Source organism: Entelurus aequoreus, linkage group LG28, assembly GCF_033978785.1.
Source record: "Entelurus aequoreus isolate RoL-2023_Sb linkage group LG28, RoL_Eaeq_v1.1, whole genome shotgun sequence".
Taxonomy (NCBI): Eukaryota; Metazoa; Chordata; class Actinopteri; order Syngnathiformes; family Syngnathidae; genus Entelurus; species Entelurus aequoreus.
The window spans coordinates 36,148,006-36,172,371 of NC_084758.1; the positions used below are offsets into that span (position 1 = coordinate 36,148,006).

Below are 24,366 nucleotides of genomic sequence, written 5' to 3' on the forward strand. Positions count from 1 at the left end.
ACTCTTGCTATCTTAAAATCTTTTGGTACTTGGCCTTGTGTAATTGATAGGTTTTTTATGTGCGTGATGATCGGGGCAATGATGGAGGCAGAGTCCCTGAGGAATCTGGAGGGAATATTGTCAAGGCCGGTGGCCTTGTTTGGGTGGAGCGCGCTCAATTTTTTTAAGCACCTCGTCAGCTGTGACCATTTCTCATTTGAAATCATCGTTGGATACTCCTAGCTTTCTGTAGAAGGCTTTAATGTGTTCTACACCAAAGCGACCAGAGTGGTGGGACAGCTTGTTGACAAGAGTTGCGGCTATGCTGGTGAAAAAGGTGTTAAGTCTGCTTGCTACCTCCATTTTGTCTGTATTGAGGGAGTCACCCTCCTTGATGCTGATGTTGGTGAGTCTGGTTTTAAGTTTCTGGCTGCAACCAGGAAGCTGGTTGTTGAGAATTTTCCAGAGCTCACGTGGCTTATTTGTGTTTTCCTCTAATTTGTCGTTAATGTAATTTTTTTTTAAGGATTTAGTCAGGTTGTTTGCCTTATTTCTTAATTTATTACATCTATCTAGACCAAAAACTGCTCACTAGTGTTACATATCTGAGTTATTGTGTAGAAATATGGGAAATAAGTACAAAAGTACACTTCATTCATTAACGGTGTTACAAACAAGATCAGTTATAATAATACATCATGTTGGATATAGAGAACATACAAACACTTTATTTATTGAATCAATAATACTGAAATTCCACCACATAGTGAATTTGTAAACAGCTAAAATTATACAGAAAGCAAACTATAACCTGCTAGCCAAGAATATACAACAATTCTTTTCAGCAAAAAAGGAGAAATATAATCTTAGAGAAAAATGTAATTTAAATTCAAGACCTTCGGTATATCAGTATGTGGAATCAAATGATGGAATGGATGAAGCAAAGCAATCAAACAATGTACTAATATGATCCACTTCAAGTAACTCTTCACACTTAAAGTGTTTACAAAGTACAAAGAAGAAAAACCATGATGATCATTCTGAATTTATTTCATCCATCCATTCATTTTCTATATAATCTTATTTATGTCACCATATGAAATATAATTTACTTCACCAATTATTATTTGTTTATTTTTATTGTTATTACTATTAGAGTATATTGTGAATAAATTGAGAACAGGAAGTGAACAAAAGTTTTAGCAACTGCTATGTAAAGGAAAAGGGGTAGCATTAAATAAGCTCTGCTTCTTCCTACTCCTTTTCAAACATGTTGAATAGAGAAACTGGTAATTGTGATGTATCATGTTGTATGCTTGCATGTTCCAAATAAACTCAAAATCAAATATCGGAAAATATGTACATTTTATCAGTGCATTTATCGTAACAATCATGCATACGCCTCAAAACATGTTTGCATAATGTTATGGTGACTTGATAAAACTGGACACATCCCCGATCGCCTGTCAGACTTGGTTTTTGGATTTTTGTGTCCCAGCCTTTCTCTTCTCTCTGCCAATGGGGAATCAATGAAAAGTCATCAGAGGCAGTAAATCAGAACTGTGAAGTTTTCTTTCTTGATTGATCTTTCTGTTGCCTCAAAGCTCCTCTAACTGCTGCATGTCCTGTATATTTGCAGGGAGGGAATGAGCTCCTCTAACTGCTGCATGTCCTGTATATTTGCAGGGAGACAATGAGCTGCATGTCCTGTATATTTGCAGGGAGACAATGAGCTCCTCTAACTGCTACATGTCCTGTATGTTTGCAGGGAGGCAATGAGCTCCTCTAACTGCTGCATGTACTGTATATTTGCAGGGAGGCTATCTCTTCTTATGTGTGCAGGCTGCAAAAGTGAACGTGTTGCATTATGGATGAGGGGGTGGTGGTGCAGATAAGACTACAATGCAGACAACCAACACTGCAAACCTGAGATGTTGCGAGACTCGGACGTGTAACAGGATTCTGAGTGCAACATGCTGAAATGTTATTAGTCTTACTGCTGGGGCTGGAACATGTGGCTCGCTTGGTCTTCCAGCGCAATTCGAACGTCTGTTTTCTGCACCAAAAAGAGCACCACGATCAGTTTCATCTCATCATTTCACAGTAAAATGCACTGAAAAGTGTTCACATTTAAAACTCTACATTAGAGGCATACTTGCCAACCCTCCCGATTTTCCCAGGAGACTCCCAAATTTCAGTGCCCCTCCCGATAATCTCCCGGGGCAACCATTCTCAGGAATTTCTCCCGATTTCCACTTGGACAACAATATTGGGGGCGTGCCTTGAAGGCACTGCCTTTAGCGTCCTCTCTCACCTGAAACCTTCACCCCTTAACAGCCGCATGCTGTCCACTTTTCCTCCATATAAACAGCGTGCCGGCCCAGTCACATAATAATGTAGCGTTGGACGGGTTTAACAATGGTCTTTACTTGAAGATGTCAAGAAATGCTGACACCTTGTATGATCTTTTAACTGGTTTACTGATAACGTTCATTTCAAGCACACACACACACACACACACAAGTGAATGCAAGGCATACTTGGTCAACAGCCATACAGGTGACACTGAGGGTGGCCGTATAAATAACTTTAACACGGTTACAAATATGCGCCACACTGTGAACCCACACCAAACAAGAATGACAAACACATTTCGGGAGAACATCCGCACCGTAACACAACATAAACACAACAGAACACATACCCAGAACCCCTTGCAGCACTAACTCTTCCGGGACGCTACAATAACATCTACGGCTTTTGGAGCTCAGTGCACAACTGCACACACAACAAGAAGGACACGAAGCAGAAGAAGAAAGAAGAGACATGGCGACGACGAGTAAGAAGAAGAAATACGCTTGCAAGTTCCAAAATGATTGGAAAAAAATAATTGTATTTCATCCAGGACATCTCGAAGGGTATGCTGCCTGCACCTCAACCCCGCCCCCGCAACCACGCCCCCGTCTCCCGGATTCTGAGGTCTCAAGGTTGGCAAGTATGATTAGGGGTACCACAGGGCCAAAGTGAATATGTGCCAAAGGTCGGTGAACCAAACCCAACAATATTTACCACACAACACCACAAGTGAGGAATGCAGCCTCATACAGTATGATAGTATAGATCAGCGGTCCCCAACGTTTTTGACCGCGTTGGGTTGAAATCTGTCTCATTGCAGATTAGACAAACTGCCTTTTCCTTACATTGAACAAAAAAAAAAGTCATATGTTCACTGATGTATAAAAACTCTACACTTGGAGTCTATTTTACGTTTCCCCAATGATTTTGCCATACTTTTTTCCTTGTGCACTAATTGTCGCCCAACTTTGCGACACGAGTGTGATGACGTCACGTTATCCATGGAAAAATGCATCTTTAGACAATATGATTTGCCCTCGCGGCTAGGATTAGTAAGAAGCGGTAGAACATGCATTGACGGATGGGTGAGAAAGGACAAATACATTTTTTTATTTTTTTTTTACACGGGCCGGATTTTGGAGAGCCCTGGTATAGATCTTCAGGTTCAGTAGATGGCAACTTGTTAGCCTGTAAAACAAATCTATATATTTTACAGTAAAAAAAAACAAACAAACTGGCTGCTCAGTCAACAGAATTTTAGTTTAAAATTGACGGTGGTTTTTACTATTGGTGTAAATCAATGGTTCTTAACCTGGTTGGATGGAACACTAGGGGTTCGGTGAGTCGGCCTCAGGGGTTCGGCGGAGGTCAAGACACACCCGACTCATCGTGTAAATACAAACTTCTCCCTATCGGCGTATTACGGATACGGCAACAGCAGACTAATTTGCAGGTAATTTGTTGTGAGTTTATGCACTGTGTTGGTTTTGTTGTTTGAACAAGGTGATGTTCATGCACGCTTCATTTTGTGCACCAGTAAAAAAACATGTTAACACTTTAGTATGGGGAACATATTCACCATTAATTAGTTGCTTATTAACATGCAAATTAGTAACATATTGGCTCTTAACTAGTCATTATTAAGTACTTATTAACAGTGTTGGGTTAGTTACTGAAAACCAGTAACTAGTTACAGTTACTAGTTACTTTATTTCAAAAGTAACTCAGTTACTAACTCAGTTACTTACACCAAAAAGTATTGCGTTACTGTGAAAAGTAACTATTTTTAAGGCTCCCATTAATGTACTTTTAGCCTTCATTTCAGTACTGTTATTGTACTGGAGAATAATACAATGTGTTGATCAACTTGACATGCATTTGCATCACTCAACTCTGCTAAGCAATGTGCTCTACATACAACACACAAACAATGTGCTCTACATACAACACACAAACAATGTGCTCTACATACAACACACAAACAATGTGCTCTACATACAACACACAAACAATGTGCTCTACATACAACACACAAACAATGTGCTCTACATACAACACACAAACAATGTGCTCTACATACAACACACAAACAATGTGCTCTACATACAACACACAAGCAATGTGCTCTACATACAACACACAAACAATGTGCTCTACATACAACACACAAACAATGTGCTCTACATACAACACACAAACAATGTGCTCTACATACAACACACAAACAATGTGCTCTACATACAACACACAAACAATGTGCTCTACATACAACCCACAAACACTGTGCTCTACATACAACACACAAACAATGTGGTCTACATACAACACACAAACAATGTGGTCTACATACAACACACAAACAATGTGCTCTACATACAACACACAAACAATGTGCTCTACATACAACCCACAAACAATGTGGTCTACATACAACACACAAACAATGTGCTCTACATACAACACACAAACAATGTGCTCTACATACAACACACAAACAATGTGCTCTACATACAACACACAAACAATGTGCTCTACATTCAACACACAAACAATGTGCTCTACATACAACACACAAACAATGCGCTCTACATACAACACACAAACAATGTGCTCTACATACAACACACAAACAATGTGCTCTACATACAACACACAAACAATGTGCTCTACATACAACCCACAAACAATGTGGTCTACATACAACACACAAACAATGTGCTCTACATACAACACACAAACAACGTGCTCTACATACAACACACAAACAATGTGCTCTACATTCAACACACAAACAATGTGCTCTACATACAACACACAAACAATGTGCTCTACATACAACACACAAACAATGTGCTCTACAAACAACACACAAACAATGTGCTCTACATACAACACACAAACAATGTGGTCTACATACAACACACAAACAATGTGCTCTACATTCAACACACAAAGACAAAAATATGTTTCAAAGGGCCAATTTATTTCAGGCCATATTTATTTTGTTTGTTTGTTTTTTTAAATAAAGAAATACAATCTTGTGTGCTTACGGACTGTATCCCTGCAGACTGTATTGATCTATATTGATATATAATGTATATATTGTGTTTTTTATGTTGATTTAACTGCCAGCTGGTGAACCCGGCGGCCACCCCCAAGGCGCCCTTGCGCCCATTGCCGCTCATGGAGGTCCCCTTCGAAAGAATGGGTATGGACCTCATCGGACCATTCCGCCCGAGCACACGGGGATATCGCTTTGTGTTAGTCCTGGTGGATTACGCAACACGCTATCCCGAAGCAGTGCCCCTGCGCTCCATCTCTGCAAAGAGTGTCTCGCAGGCCCTGTTTCAGGTTATCTCCCGAGTCAGAATCTCTTTTGAGATTCTGACTGACCAGGGCACGTCCTTTATGTCACGCACGATAAAGGAACTGTACGGATTATTGGGAATTAAAGCGATCTGCACCAGCGTATACCACCCACAAACAGACGGGCTGGTGGAGCGGCTAAATAAGACGCTGAAAATCATGATACGTAAGTTTACGCACGAGGACAAACCAAATTGGGATAAATGGCTGGATCCCCTACAGTTTGCAATGCGGGAGGTACCTCAGGCCTCCACAGGCTTTGCGCCCTTTGAGCTATTATACGGCAGGAAGCCGCGCGGGGTTTTGGATGTAATTAAGGAAAGCTGGGAGGAGGGTCCAAGCTCCAGTAAAAACGAAATTCAATACGTCATGGACATGCAGAAAACTCCACACGGTGGGGAACTTGTTACGCGAGAATTTGCTCCAAGCCCAGGAACGTCAGCAGCGCGTGTATAACAGGGGGACTCAGCTAAGAACATTTTCACCGGGAGAAAAAGTGCTTGTGTTACTTCCACCATCCAGCTCGAAATTACTCGCCAGGTGGCAAGGACCCTTGGAACTTGGAAAAATAATAGTTTGAATGTGCAGGATGAGTGGAATGTGTTGACGGTGGAAGGATTTGAAATGTGGAAATGGTGGAAGTTAGAAAAATGGCCAATTCATCTTAAATGGGAAAAATGTCCCGGAAAATCTATAATTCTGGGAAATGTGGGAATTTTTGGAATTTGTCAAGGGAAAGCCCGCGATTCCCGAATAGGCTGAACAGTTTGAAGTTGGAACTGTTTGAATGGGGTGAAAAATGTGGAAGGTAAAGCGCGCCAAAATCTGTAGAAGAAGAAGAAGAAACAAATGTGTGAATGCTTTGGAGCATTCACACATACGATAACAAAGTGGTTGAATCATCCTAAAAGAAGGCTTAGTGTCAAATGTACCTTAATCTGCATGCCGCTATGTAAGGTGTCACTGTTCACCAGCTGGTTGTACTGCCAGCCCCAGCCCACCTCGCCCACCAAGGCATGTTTGGGCAGAGGTGGGGGGGCGTGCGGTGCGGCCCGTGTCAGGTAGGTGAGGTCGCCCGTAGCCTCGGGGGACAGCGAGCCCACACCCACGTACTGATGGAGCCTCGGCCTGTAGTTGCCGACACCATCCGGACCTTGTGTGAGTCACATGTGAGCATTAAGGGAAAGAAATGATGAAGTATTTTCTCAACTCTAATAGATGACAGGCTTCAATTAATTGCCATGCACATTATGCACTTGAACAAATAAAGGCCATACCTCACATTACTAAATAATACAATGTGTTTTTTCATTTCAACCTATTTAGCAATACTAATGATGCTGTACAATAATGTCAATTATTGAATATCATTTATTGAAAAATACAACATATATTGTAATAAATACATTTGAGGTTAGGCATAATTATTAATTTGTTATAATTATTTAGAAATTATTAAATACATTTACCATCAAAAATTATTTGTGGTTATTATTCATTTTGTATTTACTTTGAAGGCCTTTTGTCTAATGAACACCTTACCTTTGGTACTCTCTGAAACATTATTAAAATCAAGTTTCATTTATTCTTAAGTAGCAAAACATTTTTATTTATTAAAAAACTAAATATGTGCATTCTGTAATTAGCATAATATTATTACTTACGTATAAAATACTACACGGTCAAGCTCCTGCCTATCTTGACGATTGTATTGTACCATATGTCCCGGCAAGAAATCTGCGTTCAAAGAACTCCGGCTTATTAGTGATTCCCAGAGCCCAAAAAAAGTCTGCGGGCTATAGAGCGTTTTCTATTCGGGCTCCAATACTATGGAATGCCCTCCCGGTAAAAGTTAGAGATGCTACCTCAGTAGAAGCATTTAAGTCTCATCTTAAAACTCATTTGTATACTCTAGCCTTTAAATAGACTCCCTTTTTAGACCAGTTGATCTGCCGTTTCTTTTCTTTTCTTTTCTACTCTGCTCCGGGGTGGACCGCTAGCCTGTCCATCAGATGGGGACATCTCTACGCTGCTGACCCGTCTCCGCTCGGGATGGTTCCCGCTGGCCCCACCATGGACTGGACTTTCGCTGATGTGTTGGACTTTCACAATATTATGTCAGACCCACTCGACACCGAGGATGTCGTTGTGGCTTGTACAGCCCTTTGAGACACTTGTGATTTAGGGCTATATAAATAAACATTGATTGATTGATTGATTGATTATCATATTATTAATATTTTATATATATATATATATTAAGATCGACTTTTTTATTAATATATATATATATATATATATATATATATATATATATATATATATATATATATATATATATATATATATATATATATATATATATATATATATATATATATATATATATATTTTATTTAATTATTATTTTTATTTTTTTATTATTATATTATGTTTAATCACTCAGACCTTTTTCAAGTAAGTATAACTATTTGTGACCATTTGTTTTTAAATGTGGCTTTATGAAATATTGATATGTGTTTTTTTGTCATGTTTTTGTAATTCATCATTATGTCTCCCTCTCTAATGAGCACCTTACCTCATGTAAACACCAGGCACTTACTGCAGTCAAGTAAATATGAAGTATCATTCTAAATAAATATACTATATAACTATATATAGTATATAGTTATATATATACACTACCGTTCAAAAGTTTGGGGTCACATTGAAATGTCCTTATTTTCAATGAAGATAACTTTAAACTAGTCTTAACTTTACAGAAATACACTCTATACATTGCTAATGTGCTAAATGACTATTCTAGCTGCAAATGTCTGCTTTTTGGTGCAATATCTACATAGGTGTATAGAGGCCCATTTCCAGCAACTATCACTCCAGTGTTCTAATGGTACAATGTGTTTGCTCATTGGCTCAGAAGGCTAATTGATGATTAGAAAACCCTTGTGCAATCATGTTCACACATCTGAAAACACTTTAGCTCGTTACAGAAGCTACAAAACTGACCTTCCTTTGAGCAGATTGACTTTCTGGAGCATCACACTTGTGGGGTCAATTAAACGCTCAAAATGGCCAGAAAAAGAGAACTTTCATCTGAAACTCCACAGTCTATTCTTCTTCTTAGAAATGAAGGCTATTCCACTAAATTGTTTGGGTGACCCCAAACTTTTGAACGGTAGTGTATATATATATATATAAATATATATATACAGGTTTGTTTGTATATTATCATGTATTTATTTGGCATTCTGAAATGCTCCATTCCAACGAACACCTGGCTTTTAATAAACACCTTGTACCTGTTGCAGTTTGGAAAATATGAAATATCATTCTTTATTTGTGACTAAAAAAAAAAAAAGAAAAATATATACTATCATTATGTGTTTATCATGTATTTATTTGAGCTCATTATAAAAGGCTCCATTCTGATGAACACCTGGCTTCTAATAAACACCTGGCAGTAGTTCAGTAAATATTAAATATAACTCTTTATTCTTGGCAAAAACTACAAAAAGTAAACTATCATTATGTGTTTATATCATATATTTTTTATTGTTAAGAAATTACAAGGTATATACAAGTATTATGTGTTGCGGAAGACGTATGTTTATTGTGGAATTTATTTCAAATATTTATGAAATGCTCCATTCCAATTTGCACCTTGCCTCAAATAAACACCTTGTACCTGCTGCAGTTCAGTAAATATGAAGTATCACTCTTTATTTGTGACTTAACAAAGAAAAACGAAAATAATATACTATCATTATTTGTTTATCATGTGTTTATTTGTGATCATTATGAAAAACTCCAATCCAGTAAATACCTTGCCTCGAATAAACACTTGGCTGCAGTGTAGTCAATATAAAGTAGGATTTTTACTGTTAAAAAAACTACAAAACATACGCTATCATCATATGTTGCAAAATATTGTTTGTGTTTAGTGTGTGTTTATTTGAGATCATTACGAAATGCTCCATTCCAATTTGCACCTTGCCTCAAATAAACAATTGCTGCAGCTCAGCGAGACAATAACCAGAAATATACTATTATGAAGAGTTTGTCATCTATTTATTGGGGGTTGCTATTCCTTGAAATGAGCACTTTACCTCCAATAAACACCTGGCATGCTCTCTAACTGTGAGTAAACATTTAAGAGAATGTGGTCAACAATCATGTAAGTTGATGTGATCACTCTGTATTACCTGTAAAGATCATTCTTTGTCCAGTCGATGTCGCTCCTTTACTCTTGTGGGGCATTTCTGTTCTGTTGCTTTCAGGTCCAAGTTGGCATAAATAATGCAGCCTGCTGGGAGATTACGTGTACTGCTCTGTCCATAGGGTCGTGGTCCATCGTCATGGCAACCAGGCCTGGTGGCGTACTTTTTTAAACGACTGTACATCCAACTCAAAACAATAAAATACAATATGACTATGATACAGGGCTGTTAGGGTTGTCCCCATACCAATATTTTGGTACCTTTTTGATACTTTTCTAAATAAAGGGGACCACAAAAAATGACATTATTGGCTTTATTTGAACAAAAAACATACGGTACACTAAACATATGTTTATTATTGCAATCGAGGAACAATATTGTCCTTAAGCAAACAAAGACTGCTAATTAGTCTGCTGACGTATGCAGTAACATATTGTGTCATTTATACACCTGTTATTGTGTACACATTATGAGGGACAAACTGTAAAAATGAATTATTAATCCACTTCTTATTTGCTTATTTTCTGTTTTAACATGTTCTATCTACACTTCTGTTCAAATGTAATAATCACTTATTCTTCTCTTCTTTGATACTTGACATTTAGGTATGGATGTGATACCAAGTAGTTACAGGATCATACATTGGTCATATTCAAAGTCCTCATGTGACCAGGGACATATTTACTGACTTTATAAACATAATATACATTTGAAAAAAGGAAAACATTTTGTGACAATAAAAAATATCGATGTAATCATAGTATCGACTAGATACACTATTGTACTTGGTATCATTACAGTGGATGTCAGGTGTTTGTTTACATTGTGACGGTGGTGAGCTATTGTATCCTCCTACGGTGTGTAGTGAAGCATGTTTAGCTATTCCTCGTCCTCCAGTGATAATGCTACTTGTAAGAAACTTACTTTATTTGTCGCCATGGAGGCGAGGATTAGTGATTTAGAAGTAGCTAAAACACTGTGGATGGATGTTAGCCGCTAGCTAGCTAGCCATGTGTTAAAGCATCTCTTCCTGAGGGTGTTTCAGTGTTATAACTTCACCTTTATCTTGACTTTATACACCAAAATGCGTCCATTCTCCCTTTTCTGTCTACACACTGTGTCTGCTTGTAAGTACTCTGTGTGTGTGCACTGCCCAACATGCTCCTCTGCTCGTAAACCAGCAATGTCATGACGTGACGACGCGCCGTCATGCCTGTTGAAATAAATAATAATAATAAATTGTGAAGCGGTACTTTCCAAACAGAGTATAGTACCGTTTTTGATTGATTAGTACCGCGATACTGTACTATTACCGGTATACTGTACAACCCTAAGGGCCGCACGGTGGCCTTATGGTGAGCACGTGACCCTGAAATGAGTTTGGATGTAAACAATCCACAATATTAATATTATGCCTGCGACATACTAAAATATTGAATTGAAAATAGTAAAACAAAAAGAGAAAGAAAAGCTGACTAAAAGACCAAAAATGAGTAACGCAGTGAGAAAATGTTGCAATATTGACATTAATAACACAGAGTTTTGTACTTTAAAACTGTCATTGCTCAAAAAATGATAAAAACGTACAATCAATGGATGGATCTGAAGTTGAGATCGATGTTCAGGAATTGAAAGTAAATATCAAATGTATTGATACATGACTTATGTTTAACACTTTTGTGAGTGGAGGGCTATTGGATACTTTGTTCATTGCTGAAAAATAAACAATCAAGCAAATGTAATATAAGGATTTTTTTTTCTATTTAAGGCTCCAATTATTTCACATCAATATATCCCACTTTCAACATTTTTGGGGGAAATGTTTGCATATTTTGTGTTTTTCCTATTAAATAAGGATTATTTATTTTATTTTATTTTATTTTTTTCTATGAATCATCAAATAAGGAGGGCTTTGACAACAAAGGGCATAATACATCAAATAATTAAAACTTCATGTCACCGAACGGATCTGAACTTAATCAAATATGCATTAGGCAATGAAATAAAAAAATAAAAAAATAAAATAAAATAAAAGAGTATAAAACAAGTAAAGGAGTAAAAAAAAAGATAAATGACTTACAGTAGTTTTAATGCTTTAATGACAGAGATCCATTTTGGTCCCCAGGGTCTTTAACAGTTACCAAAATTGAGGTTTGCTCGAGGGCAGGGGTGTCAAACTCCTTTTCATTGAGGGCCACATCACACTTAGGATTGATCATTTATCAATGAGTAATATATGAATATACATGTACTTTATATGTGTATATACTGTATATATATATATATATATATATATATATATATATATATATATATATATATATATATATATATATATATATATATATATATATATATATATATATATATATATATATATATATATATATATATATATATATATATATATATTTTACTTTGGTCAGGAAAAAACACAGAGGCTTTTTCATCCCTACAAGTCTGTTTCGCAGGTTTCCCTGAAAATTCCCTGAAACAGGCTTGTGGGGATGAAATAGCCTCTGTGTTTTTTCCTGACCTAACAAATATTCCGCTCTACCCTGGTATTGAGCACTGTATAACGGATAAACCAAAGTAACCTTGGCTGTACTGTACATACAGTATTTATTTATTTATATATGTATATGTATATATATATATATATATATATATATATATATATATATATATATATATATATATATATATATATATATATATATATATATTTATATATATATATACAAACCCCGTTTCCATATGAGTTGGGAAATGGTGTTAGATGTAAATATAAACGGAATACAATGATTTGCAAATCCTTTTCAAGCCATATTCAGTTGAATATGCTACAAAGACAACATATTTCATGTTCAAACTCATAAACTTTTTTTTTTGTGTGCAAATAATCATTAACTTTATAATTTGATGGCAGCAACACGTGACAAAGAAGTTGGGAAAGGTGGCAATAAATAGTGATAAAGTTGAGGAATGCTCATCAAACACTTATTTGGAACATCCCACAGGTGTGCAGGCTAATTGGGAACAGGTGGGTGCCATGATTGGGTATAAAAGTAGATTCCATGAAATGCTCAGTCATTCACAAACAAGGATGGGGCGAGGGTCACCACTTTGTCAACAAATGCCTGAGCAAATTGTTGAACAGTTTAAGAACAACCTTTCTCAAGCAGCTATTGCAAGGAATTGAGGGATTTCACCATCTACGCTCCGTAATATCATCAAAGGGTTCAGAGAATGTGGAGAAATCACTGCACGTAAGCAGCTAAGCCCGTGACCTTCCATCCCTCAGGCTGTACTGCATCAACAAGCCACATCAGTGTGTAAAGGATATCACCACATGGAACACTTCAGAAAGCCACTGTCAGTAACTACAGTTGGTCGCTACATCTGTAAGTGCAAGTTAAAACTCTCCTATGCAAGGTGAAAACCGTTTATCAACAACACCCAGAAACGCCGTGGGCTTCGCTGGGCCTGAGCTCATCTAAGATGGACTGATACAAAGTGGAAAAGTGTTCTGTGGTCTGACGAGTCCACATTTCAAATTGTTTTTGGAAACTGTGGACGTCGTGTCCTCCGGACCAAAGAGGAAAAGAACCATCCGGATTGTTCTAGGCACAAAGTGTAAAAGGCAGCATGTGTGATGGTATGGGGGTGTATTAGTGGCCAAGACATGGGTAACTTACACATCTGTGAAGGCACCATTAATGCTGAAAGGTACATACAGCTTTTGGAGCAACATATGTTGCCATCCAAGCAACGTTACCATGGACGCCCCTGCTTATTTCAGCAAGACAATGCCAAGCCACGTGTTACATCAACGTGGCTTCATAGTAAAAGAGTGCGGGTACTAGACTGGCCTGCCTGTAGTCCAGACATTGAAAATGTGTGGCACCTGCAATATCAGAAGGGAGACCTAAATGTGTATATATCATTTATACACACATACTGTACAGCTAAATGTGTATATATCATTTATACACACATACTGTACATCTAAATGTGTATATATCATTTATACACACATAATGTACATCTAAATGTGTATATATCATTTATACACTCATACTGTACATCTAAATGTGTATATATCATTTATACACACATACTGTACAGCTAAATGTGTATATATCATTTATACACACATACTGTACAGCTAAATGTGTATATATCATTTATACACACATACTGTACATCTAAATGTGTATATATCATTTATACACACATACTGTACATCTAAATGTGTATATATCATTTATACACACATACTGTACATCTAAATGTGTATATATCATTTATACACACATACTGTACAGCTAAATGTGTATATATCATTTATACACACATACTGTACATCTAAATGTGTATATATCATTTATACACACATACTGTACATCTAAATGTGTATATATCATTTATACACACATACTGTACATCTAAATGTGTATATATCATTTATACACACATACTGTACATCTAAATGTGTATATATCATTTATACACTCATACTGTACATCTAAATGTGTATATATCATTTATACACACATACTGTACAGCTAAATGTGTATATATCATTTATACACACATACTGTACATCTAAATGTGTATATATCATTTATACACACATACTGTACATCTAAATGTGTATATATCATTTATACACACATACTGTACAGATAAATGTGTATATATCATTTATACACACATACTGTACATCTAAATGTGTATATATCATTTATACACACATACTGTACATCTAAATGTGTATATATCATTTATACACACATACTGTACATCTAAATGTGTATATATCATTTATACACACATACTGTACATCTAAATGTGTATATATCATTTATACACACATACTGTACATCTAAATGTGTATATATCATGTATACACACATACACTTTGGACCCCCAGACACATGTTTTCTCTCAATGTGGCCCCCGGGTCCAAATATTTGCCCAGCTCTGGCCTGAGGGTTACAGAATATGTTGTATTGGTTTTTGAAAATGAAAATGATGAAAATACCTCATTATTAAATGCTTTCACTCTTCAGTGGACACATTGAGGTATTTGTAGTGAACAATTCATGTTAAGGCTTTGACAAAAAAACTGATCTGAACTCACATTTACATGCAATCTAGTTTCCATAATGACACATTTTAGTGATTTGACTCAAGGCTGCACTTTTAGCCAGGGCGACTTGGCTTGAGTTGTCCCCCGCTGATTATTCATCATCTCCCCTGAGGAGCGATTGCTTTAATCATTTGATCTGTCTTCATTACGTGCAGGAGAGCTCCATCAAATGAGCGAGCGGGCCATTGTTTGTTATTCCTATCAAGAAAAGCCCACATGCATCAACCGTGCATCAACCGTGCATCAACCGTGCATCAACCGTGCATCAACCGTGCATCAACCGTGCATCAACCGTGCATCAACTGTCCTTCCGGGAAGAACAATAAAGCATCGTGCATCAGTGAACTTGTAACAAAATATCAACGTTGTTGTGCAAATATATTAATGCTGTCATAACCAGGTACCACAGTCTAAGACGGGGGTGTCAAACGTGTGGCTCGGGGGCCATTTGTGGCCCACAGCTAAAGTTTTAACGGCTGGGGCGCATTAAAAAAATATATAAAAAAGCGGAATAGAAGAGCAAACAAGTGAAATGTAACATGAAACTAGTAACATAAAGCTGACAGGCAGGCCGGGGCGGGCTCTCTCTCTCTCTCTCTCTCTCTCTCTCTCTCTCTCTCTCTCTCTCTCTGTCTCTCTCTCTCTCTCTCTCTCTCTCTCTATATATATATATATATATATATATATATATATATATATATATATATATATATTATATGGTAATTGTAGATGCGGACAGACTCACCACGTTCAGAGCATCTTTCGAGCGTTCAAACACTTCTTTACAAACTCCCCATCAGTTAAGTCTTTCCACAGCTTGCAATTAGTTTATGTACCTTGAAGCTGGTGGGGACAGATGGCAGGTTGTTTGGCGTAACATGCTACGCTGTTTGGCGTAGCATGCTACGCTGTTTGGCGTAACATGCTACTCTGTTTGGCGTAACATGCTACTCTGTTTGGCGTAACATACTACTCTGTTTGGCGTAGCATGCTACGCTGTTTGGCGTAGCATGCTACTCTGTTTGGCGTAGCATGCTACTCTGTTTGGCGTAGCATGCTATGCTGTTTGGCGTAGCATGCTACTCTGTTTGGCGTAGCATGCTACTCTGTTTGGCGTAACATGCTACTCTGTTTGGCGTAACATGCTACGCTGTTTGGCGTAACATGCTACTCTGTTTGGCGTAACATGCTACTCTGTTTGGCGTAACATGCTACTCTGTTTGGCGTAACATGCTACTCTGTTTGGCGTAACATGCTACTCTGTTTGGCGTAACATGCTACGCTGTTTGGCGTAACATGCTACTCTGTTTGGCGTAACATGCTACTCTGTTTGGCGTAACATGCTACTCTGTTTGGCGTAACATGCTACTCTGTTTGGCGTAACATGCTACGCTGTTTGTCGTAACATGTTACGCTGTTTGGCGTAGCATGCTACTCTGTTTGGCGTAGCATGCTACTCTGTTTGGCGTAGCATGCTACTCTGTTTGGCGTAGCATGCTACGCTGTTTGGCGTAGCATGCTACGCTGTTTGGCGTAACATGCTACTCTGTTTGGCGTAGCATGCTACTCTGTTTGGCGTAGCATGCTACTCTGTTTGGCGTAGCATGCTACTCTGTTTGGCGTAGCATGCTACTCTGCTGGGCCGCCTTCCTCCCCTCACTTTGCCTAACAAGCTCCGTGGCAAGTTTCATAGTGTGGCTGAATTTGTCATTCTTTCAACACCACCACTGTCTCTTTGCAGATTATACACTGAACAAAAAAAGGAATGTATTTAACCATTTCACCGTGTTTTGCCCTCACGCACTAACTGACTGGAAGAGCGTGCACTTGACTTGATGATGTCATGTTATCCATGGGAAAATTCATTTTTAGACAACATGGTTTGCCTGGGTCGCTAGGAGACCCCGACAGTAACAGGCGGTAGAAAATGGATTAATGAACGGGCTAAGAAGAATAGATGAACAAAAATAATAATTACAAAAAATTAAAAATAAAAAAACTTTGGGATTTCCCACGGGCCGGATTTTGGATGCTGGCGGGCCGTATCCGGTCCTCGGGCCATAGTTTGGGGACAACTGTTTTAAACTGTCCATCCATCCATCCATTTCCTACCGCTTGTCCCATTTGGGGGGTGCTGGAGCCTATCCCATCTGCACTCGAGCAGAAGGTGGGGTACACCCTGGACAAGTCTATTTATAAACACATTGCTCAAAAAATAATAATTTGAACATAATAAATTTAAGAAAAATAATTATTGACCTAAGGCTCCCATCAAGTATTGCCCTTTTGAATTTTTGGGGCAAAAATATATCATATTTTGTATTCTTGCCATAAAAAAGAGCATACAACAAAACAAAATGTTTATATCGACAGATTTTGAAGTTGATCCAGAGATTTAAGGGTTTATTTTCCCTCCACTAAAATAATAACATATTACTCTTTTTTTTTTTTTTTTTTTTTACATTTTAATTTCTGAGACCCTTCCGGGTATCCGGGACCCGACTTGAGGGGAAATCTCTATATTGTTATGGATTTTGAAAATGGCTTTGATTTTTCAGTGTGCGGACCTCAGTCGAAAAGAAAAAGTGGTCTAACACAGTGGTGCTCAAATGGGGGTACGCGTACCCCTGGGGGTACTTGAAGGTATGCCAAGGGGTACGTGAGATTTTTAAAAAATGTCTGTCAAAAAGAAGTGTGAAAAGAAATGCAACAATGCAATATTCAGTGTTGACAGCTAGATTTGTTGTGGACATGTTCCATAAATATTGATGTTAAAGATTTATTTTCTTGTGAAGAAATGTTTAGAATGAAGTTGATGAATCCAGATGGATCTTTATTACAATCCCCAAAGAGGGCACTTGAAGTTGATGATTACTTCTATGTGTAGAAATCTTTATTTATAATTGAATCACTTGTTTATTTTTCAACAAGTTTTTTTTATATGTTTTTTTCCAAATAGTTCAAGAAAGACCACAACAAATGAGCAATATTTTGCACTGTTATACAATTTAATAAATCAGAAACTGATGACATAGTGCTGTATTTGACTTCTTTATCTCTTTTTTTCAACCAAAAATGCTTTGCCCTTATTAGGGGGTACTTGAATTAAAAAAACATTTCACAGGGGGTACATCACTGGTCTAATATTTTTATCAGGCAAAAAGATATATGTTGTTTTAATAACGCTAGATGGTGCTGAAGTATCTTTTCCTACCTTTTCTAGCGGCCCTGAACGGCACCTCCCCTTTTGGACTGGCCCATGAGTGTGACGACATTGGTGTGAAAGCTCCGAATTACAAGAAGATTCGAACAGGAAATGACACAAGGATCCCAGTTTCAAACACATGTCAAGAAACTTTAATATTTTTAACCGGTGTACAATTGATGTATTTACGTTGTTGTTGTTATTGTTATGCATATGATCAAAATGTTTTTATTTTGAAAAGATGCACCGGAAGTGCTGGATGTTGTCAGCTTCCGCCCTGACGCCTGCTTCAGTCACCATGGTGGCACACAACAGAGCGCAGTGGCGGCGTATATAGCTGCACTTCCCGGGGCCGTTGACCGTAAAAAGCGCACCATGTTTTGTCCGTGAGTCCATCTACCTCTTGAAGAAGCGACCATCATGATATTGTCGTCTGGTTAGCGGACTTTTCTCCCCTCGCTACTCGGAAGGTGTCCTGGTCGCTAGCAAAGTGGTGCCGCCACAAGAATGGCTGCCTGGCACACTCGCACACTTTGGACTTAGCAGCCTCCTAACTCAGCCTTCTTCCACAACCTGACGCCTTGGAGCTCAACTCACTTCTTCTTTCAGAGGAATTTATTGCAAAGCCACTTCCTGGCGACGTCTGGCAAACAATGGCGTCCTATGTGGATAACAGCTTTCGGGCAGCGGTGATGATGAAGCCGGCGGAGAGGACGCAACAGGTCTGACCATTTCCCTCCGACATTACGCAGCTTTATTACCATGTCAACTCATTACAATGTCAACTAACTACAATGTCAACTAACTACAATGCCAACTAACTACAATGTCAATTGTAATTCAATGCCTTCAAATGTGTGTTAGTGTCGGCCACGTATGGCTGCATCCCGCTAAGCCGCCTATCAGCACAGATAATCGGGGCTACTTAGCATAGCAGACCTGCAACATGTCTCACAACTACTACTCATATTTCCTACCGCTTGTCCCTTACATGCATGCTGGGGTCTCACAACTACTACTCATACATACATTTCCTACCGCTTGTCCCTTACATGCATGCTGGGGTCTCACAACTACTACTCATACATACATTTTATACCGCTTGTCCCTTACATGCATGCTGGGGTCTCACAACTACTACTCATACATACATTTTATACCGCTTGTCCCTTACATGCATGCTGGGGTCTCACAACTACTACTCATATTTCCTACCGCTTGTCCCTTACATGCATGCTGGGGTCTCACAACTACTACTCATATTTCCTACCGCTTGTCCCTTACATGCATGCTGGGGTCTCACAACTACTACTCATACATACATTTTATACCGCTTGTCCCTTACATGCATGCTGGGTCTCACAACTACTACTCATACATCCATTTTATACCGCTTGTCCCTTACATGCATGCTGGGGTCTCACAACTACTACTCATACATACATTTTATACCGCTTGTCCCTTACATGCATGCTGGGTCTCACAACTACTACTCATACATCCATTTTATACCGCTTGTCCCTTACATGCATGCTGGGGTCTCACAACTACTACTCATACATACATTTTATACCGCTTGTCCCTTACATGCATGCTGGGGTCTCACAACTACTACTCATACATCCATTTTATACCGCTTGTCCCTTACATGCATGCTGGGTCTCACAACTACTACTCATACATACATTTTATACCGCTTGTCCCTTACATGCATGCTGGGTCTCACAACTACTACTCATACATCCATTTCCTACCGCTTGTCCCTTACATGCATGCTGGGGTCTCACAACTACTACTCATACATCCATTTTATACCGCTTGTCCCTTACATGCATGCTGGGGTCTCACAACTACTACTCATACATCCATTTTATACCGCTTGTCCCTTACATGCATGCTGGGGTCTCACAACTACTACTCATACATCCATTTCCTACCGCTTGTCCCTTACATGCATGCTGGGGTCTCACAACTACTACTCATACATACATTTTATACCGCTTGTCCCTTACATGCATGCTGGGTCTCACAACTACTACTCATACATCCATTTTATACCGCTTGTCCCTTACATGCATGCTGGGGTCTCACAACTACTATTCATACATACATTTTATACCGCTTGTCCCTTACATGCATGCTGGGGTCTCACAACTACTACTCATACATCCATTTTATACCGCTTGTCCCTTACATGCATGCTGGGGTCTCACAACTACTACTCATACATCCATTTCCTACCGCTTGTCCCTTACATGCATGCTGGGGTCTCACAACTACTACTCATACATCCATTTCCTACCGCTTGTCCCTTACATGCATGCTGGGTCTCACAACTACTACTCATACATCCATTTTATACCGCTTGTCCCTTACATGCATGCTGGGTCTCACAACTACTACTCATACATCCATTTTATACCGCTTGTCCCTTACATGCATGCTGGGTCTCACAACTACTACTCATACATCCATTTTATACCGCTTGTCCCTTACATGCATGCTGGGGTCTCACAACTACTACTCATACATCCATTTCCTACCGCTTGTCCCTTACATGCATGCTGGGGTCTCACAACTACTACTCATACATCCATTTTATACCGCTTGTCCCTTACATGCATGCTGGGTCTCACAACTACTACTCATACATCCATTTTATACCGCTTGTCCCTTACATGCATGCTGGGGTCTCACAACTACTACTCATACATACATTTTATACCGCTTGTCCCTTACATGCATGCTGGGGTCTCACAACTACTACTCATACATACATTTTATACCGCTTGTCCCTTACATGCATGCTGGGGTCTCACAACTACTACTCATACATCCATTTCCTACCGCTTGTCCCTTACATGCATGCTGGGGTCTCACAACTACTACTCATACATCCATTTTATACCGCTTGTCCCTTACATGCATGCTGGGGTCTCACAACTACTACTCATACATACATTTTATACCGCTTGTCCCTTCCATGCATGCTGGGGTCTCACAACTACTACTCATACATCCATTTCCTACCGCTTGTCCCTTACATGCATGCTGGGGTCTCACAACTACTACTCATACATCCATTTTCTACCGCTTGTCCCTTACATGCATGCTGGGTCTCACAACTACTACTCATACATCCATTTTATACCGCTTGTCCCTTACATGCATGCTGGGTCTCACAACTACTACTCATACATCCATTTTATACCGCTTGTCCCTTACATGCATGCTGGGGTCTCACAACTACTACTCATACATACATTTTATACCGCTTGTCCCTTACATGCATGCTGGGGTCTCACAACTACTACTCATACATACATTTTATACCGCTTGTCCCTTACATGCATGCTGGGGTCTCACAACTACTACTCATACATCCATTTCCTACCGCTTGTCCCTTACATGCATGCTGGGGTCTCACAACTACTACTCATACATCCATTTTATACCGCTTGTCCCTTACATGCATGCTGGGGTCTCACAACTACTACTCATACATACATTTTATACCGCTTGTCCCTTCCATGCATGCTGGGGTCTCACAACTACTACTCATACATCCATTTCCTACCGCTTGTCCCTTACATGCATGCTGGGGTCTCACAACTACTACTCATACATCCATTTTCTACCGCTTGTCCCTTACATGCATGCTGGGATCTCACAACTACTACTCATACATCCATCCATCCATTTCCTACCGCTTGTTCCTTACATGCATGCTGGGTCTCACAACTATATCTCTACTCATACATCCATCCATTTCCTACCGCTTGTCCCTTACATGTCGCAACTATGCTGCAAACAATCATGTGTTGGATCCTTGGAACCTCATTCTTCTGCATGTTCACCTTCAATGCAGACATTATTACCATCAAGTGGACTGCTAATATCATTTAGGGCTGCAACTAATGATTCATTTGATAATTGATTAATCTGTCGATTATTACTTTGATTAATCGATTAATAATCGGATAAGTGAAGTGAATTATATTTATATAGCGCTTTTTCTCTAGTGACTCAAAGTGCTTTACATAGTGAAAGCCAATATCTAAGTGACATTTAAAGCAGTGTGGGTGGCACAGGTGGGTAAAGTGTCTTGCCCAAGGACACAACGGCAGTGACTAGGATGGCGGAAGCGGGGATCGAACCTGCAACCCTCAAGTTGCTGGCACGGCATATAAAGGAGACAAACTACATTTCTATCCTTTCCAGTATTTTATTGAAAAAAAACCAGCATACTGGCACCATACTTATTTTGATGATTGTTTCTCAGCTGTTTGTACAGGTTGCAGTTTATAAATAAATGTTTATAAAATAAAATTGCCTCCGCGCATAGCATAGATCCAATGAATCAATGACTAAATTAATCGCCAACTATTTTTATAATCAATTTTAATCGATTAGTTGTTGCAGCCCTAATATCATTTGTATGGGCTGTCATCTATTCTATTGTATATAATGCAGATCAACTATTTCAATATGCAACTAGATGAGGCAATTCCTGAAGGACTTGCGTGTGAATGCTCCAATGCTGAAGTTGAAGTGAAATGCTGACAGAATGTAGTATGAATGTAAGAATAGTTTGAATGTTGAAGAGTTTGAATTTCCAGGAAAACCGGAATTTGGTTTGGAACTTGGGAAAGTGTTTGTTCGAATGTCCAGGATGAGTGGAATGTGTTGATGTAGGAATGCTTTGAATAGGTAGAAAAATGTGGGAATTGTGCAAATTGGAAAAAATGTCCCATTCATTTCAATAGGAACTTCCCGGGAATTTGGGGAAAAGCGTGATTTTTGGGGAAATTATTAGGAGCACGAATGAGCTGAATTGGTTGGTGTTGGAATTGTTTAAATCGGGCAAGAAATGTTGAAGTAGAAAATGGTATTAGGGAATTTCGTGAAAATTGGGAATTTTTTGGAAAATGGTCAAAAAACTTGAATGGTCTGAACGAGTTGAAATGGTTGGTGTTGGAATTTTTCAAATCCGTCGAGAAATGTTGAAGTAGTAACATGTTGAATTGACAAAATTGTATTACGGAATTCCTGGAATTTCGAGAAAACCGGGAAATTTTCCAGTTCAAAAAACAACTTCTTTTTTTTTTTTTCTTGATTAAGAGGAATGTTTTGACGGTGGAACAGTTGCAGTGGCTTGAAAAATGTGGGAGGAGTAGTCGCCAGAAAAAAGGGTGGGAATAGAGCTTCGGAAAACCAGGAATTCTGGAAAATCCTGGACTTTTTTGGAACTTGGAAAAAGGGTAGTTTGAATCTCCAGGACAGTGGAATGTGTTGAAGGTGGAATGGTTTGAATCGGTTGAAAAATGTGGAAATGGTGGAAGTTTGAAAAATGGCCAATTCATTTTGAAAGGGGAAAATGTCCTGGAATTCTGGGAAATCTGGGAATTTTTGGAATTTGTCAAGGGAAAGCCCGTGATTCCCGAATAGGCTGAACAGTTTGAAGTTGGAATGGTTTGAATCGGGTGAAAAATGTGGAAGATCTGGAGAAGAAGAAGAAGTTGAAAAAGCGTATGTGTGAATGCTTCAATTAGCTGTATAACAGCTTAAACATGTGTGGGACTACAGGTGACATTATGCAAAACCAACTTTGTTTTACCTATTGGTACCTACTGTTGTGTATTTGGGATCTGCATAAGTACCGAAAATGTTAAATATAACCGTGAAGGCGTTGCAGAGATATTTATAAAACAATCTTACCTTCCTTCATGCTTCCGGGTGATGTCGGCAGATTATCCATTTATGGTACTTTATATATTTACCTAAAGTATTCTGTGCTCGTCCGCCATTGTAGTCAATAAGCTCCTTCTTTTTCGCCAGTCTCTTGCTGTGGGGCAGACTGGCTCGTACATGCACATGTATCCTCCGCTGTTGCCATTTCCAATACAAAGTAGCATATAGTTTGAACTTAAACAGTCAGTAGACTCGCTATGGAAGCGCTAAAAACTACAACAAAGATGACGGGGAGAAGATGCTGTCAAAGTGGAGGCACGTAAATAAGACCTCTCACAAACGGGCGCATCCTGAAGAGACAGTAAGAAAGTGGCCTGAAGATGATATTTTGATCAAAG

At 38.8% G+C, this 24,366-nt stretch overlaps 2 protein-coding genes across 9 annotated transcripts in view; one reads left to right on the forward strand and one right to left on the reverse strand.

Annotated features, from left to right (window-relative positions):
• Positions 1-1,376: 1,376 nt before the first annotated feature.
• Positions 1,377-9,957, reverse strand: LOC133645073 (protein SPMIP2). The gene is made up of 4 exons (XM_062039858.1): positions 9,903-9,957; positions 6,633-6,853; positions 1,977-2,035; positions 1,377-1,491 (listed from the first exon to the last, which is right to left on the reverse strand). The coding sequence occupies exons 1-4, from the start codon at positions 9,955-9,957 to the stop codon at positions 1,446-1,448; spliced, it is 381 nt and encodes a 126-aa protein (XP_061895842.1). The 3' UTR covers positions 1,377-1,445.
• An 8,603-nt stretch (positions 9,958-18,560) lies between these two features.
• rapgef2b (Rap guanine nucleotide exchange factor 2b) overlaps positions 18,561-24,366 on the forward strand; it is a 386,003-nt gene continuing 380,197 nt past the window's right edge. For all 8 annotated transcript variants that reach the window (XM_062039897.1, XM_062039899.1, XM_062039900.1 and 5 more), the window contains exon 1: positions 18,561-18,999. In XM_062039897.1, the coding sequence (XP_061895881.1) occupies positions 18,931-18,999 (69 nt within the window). In that variant the 5' untranslated portion in view covers positions 18,561-18,930. The remainder of the gene's footprint in view (positions 19,000-24,366) is intronic.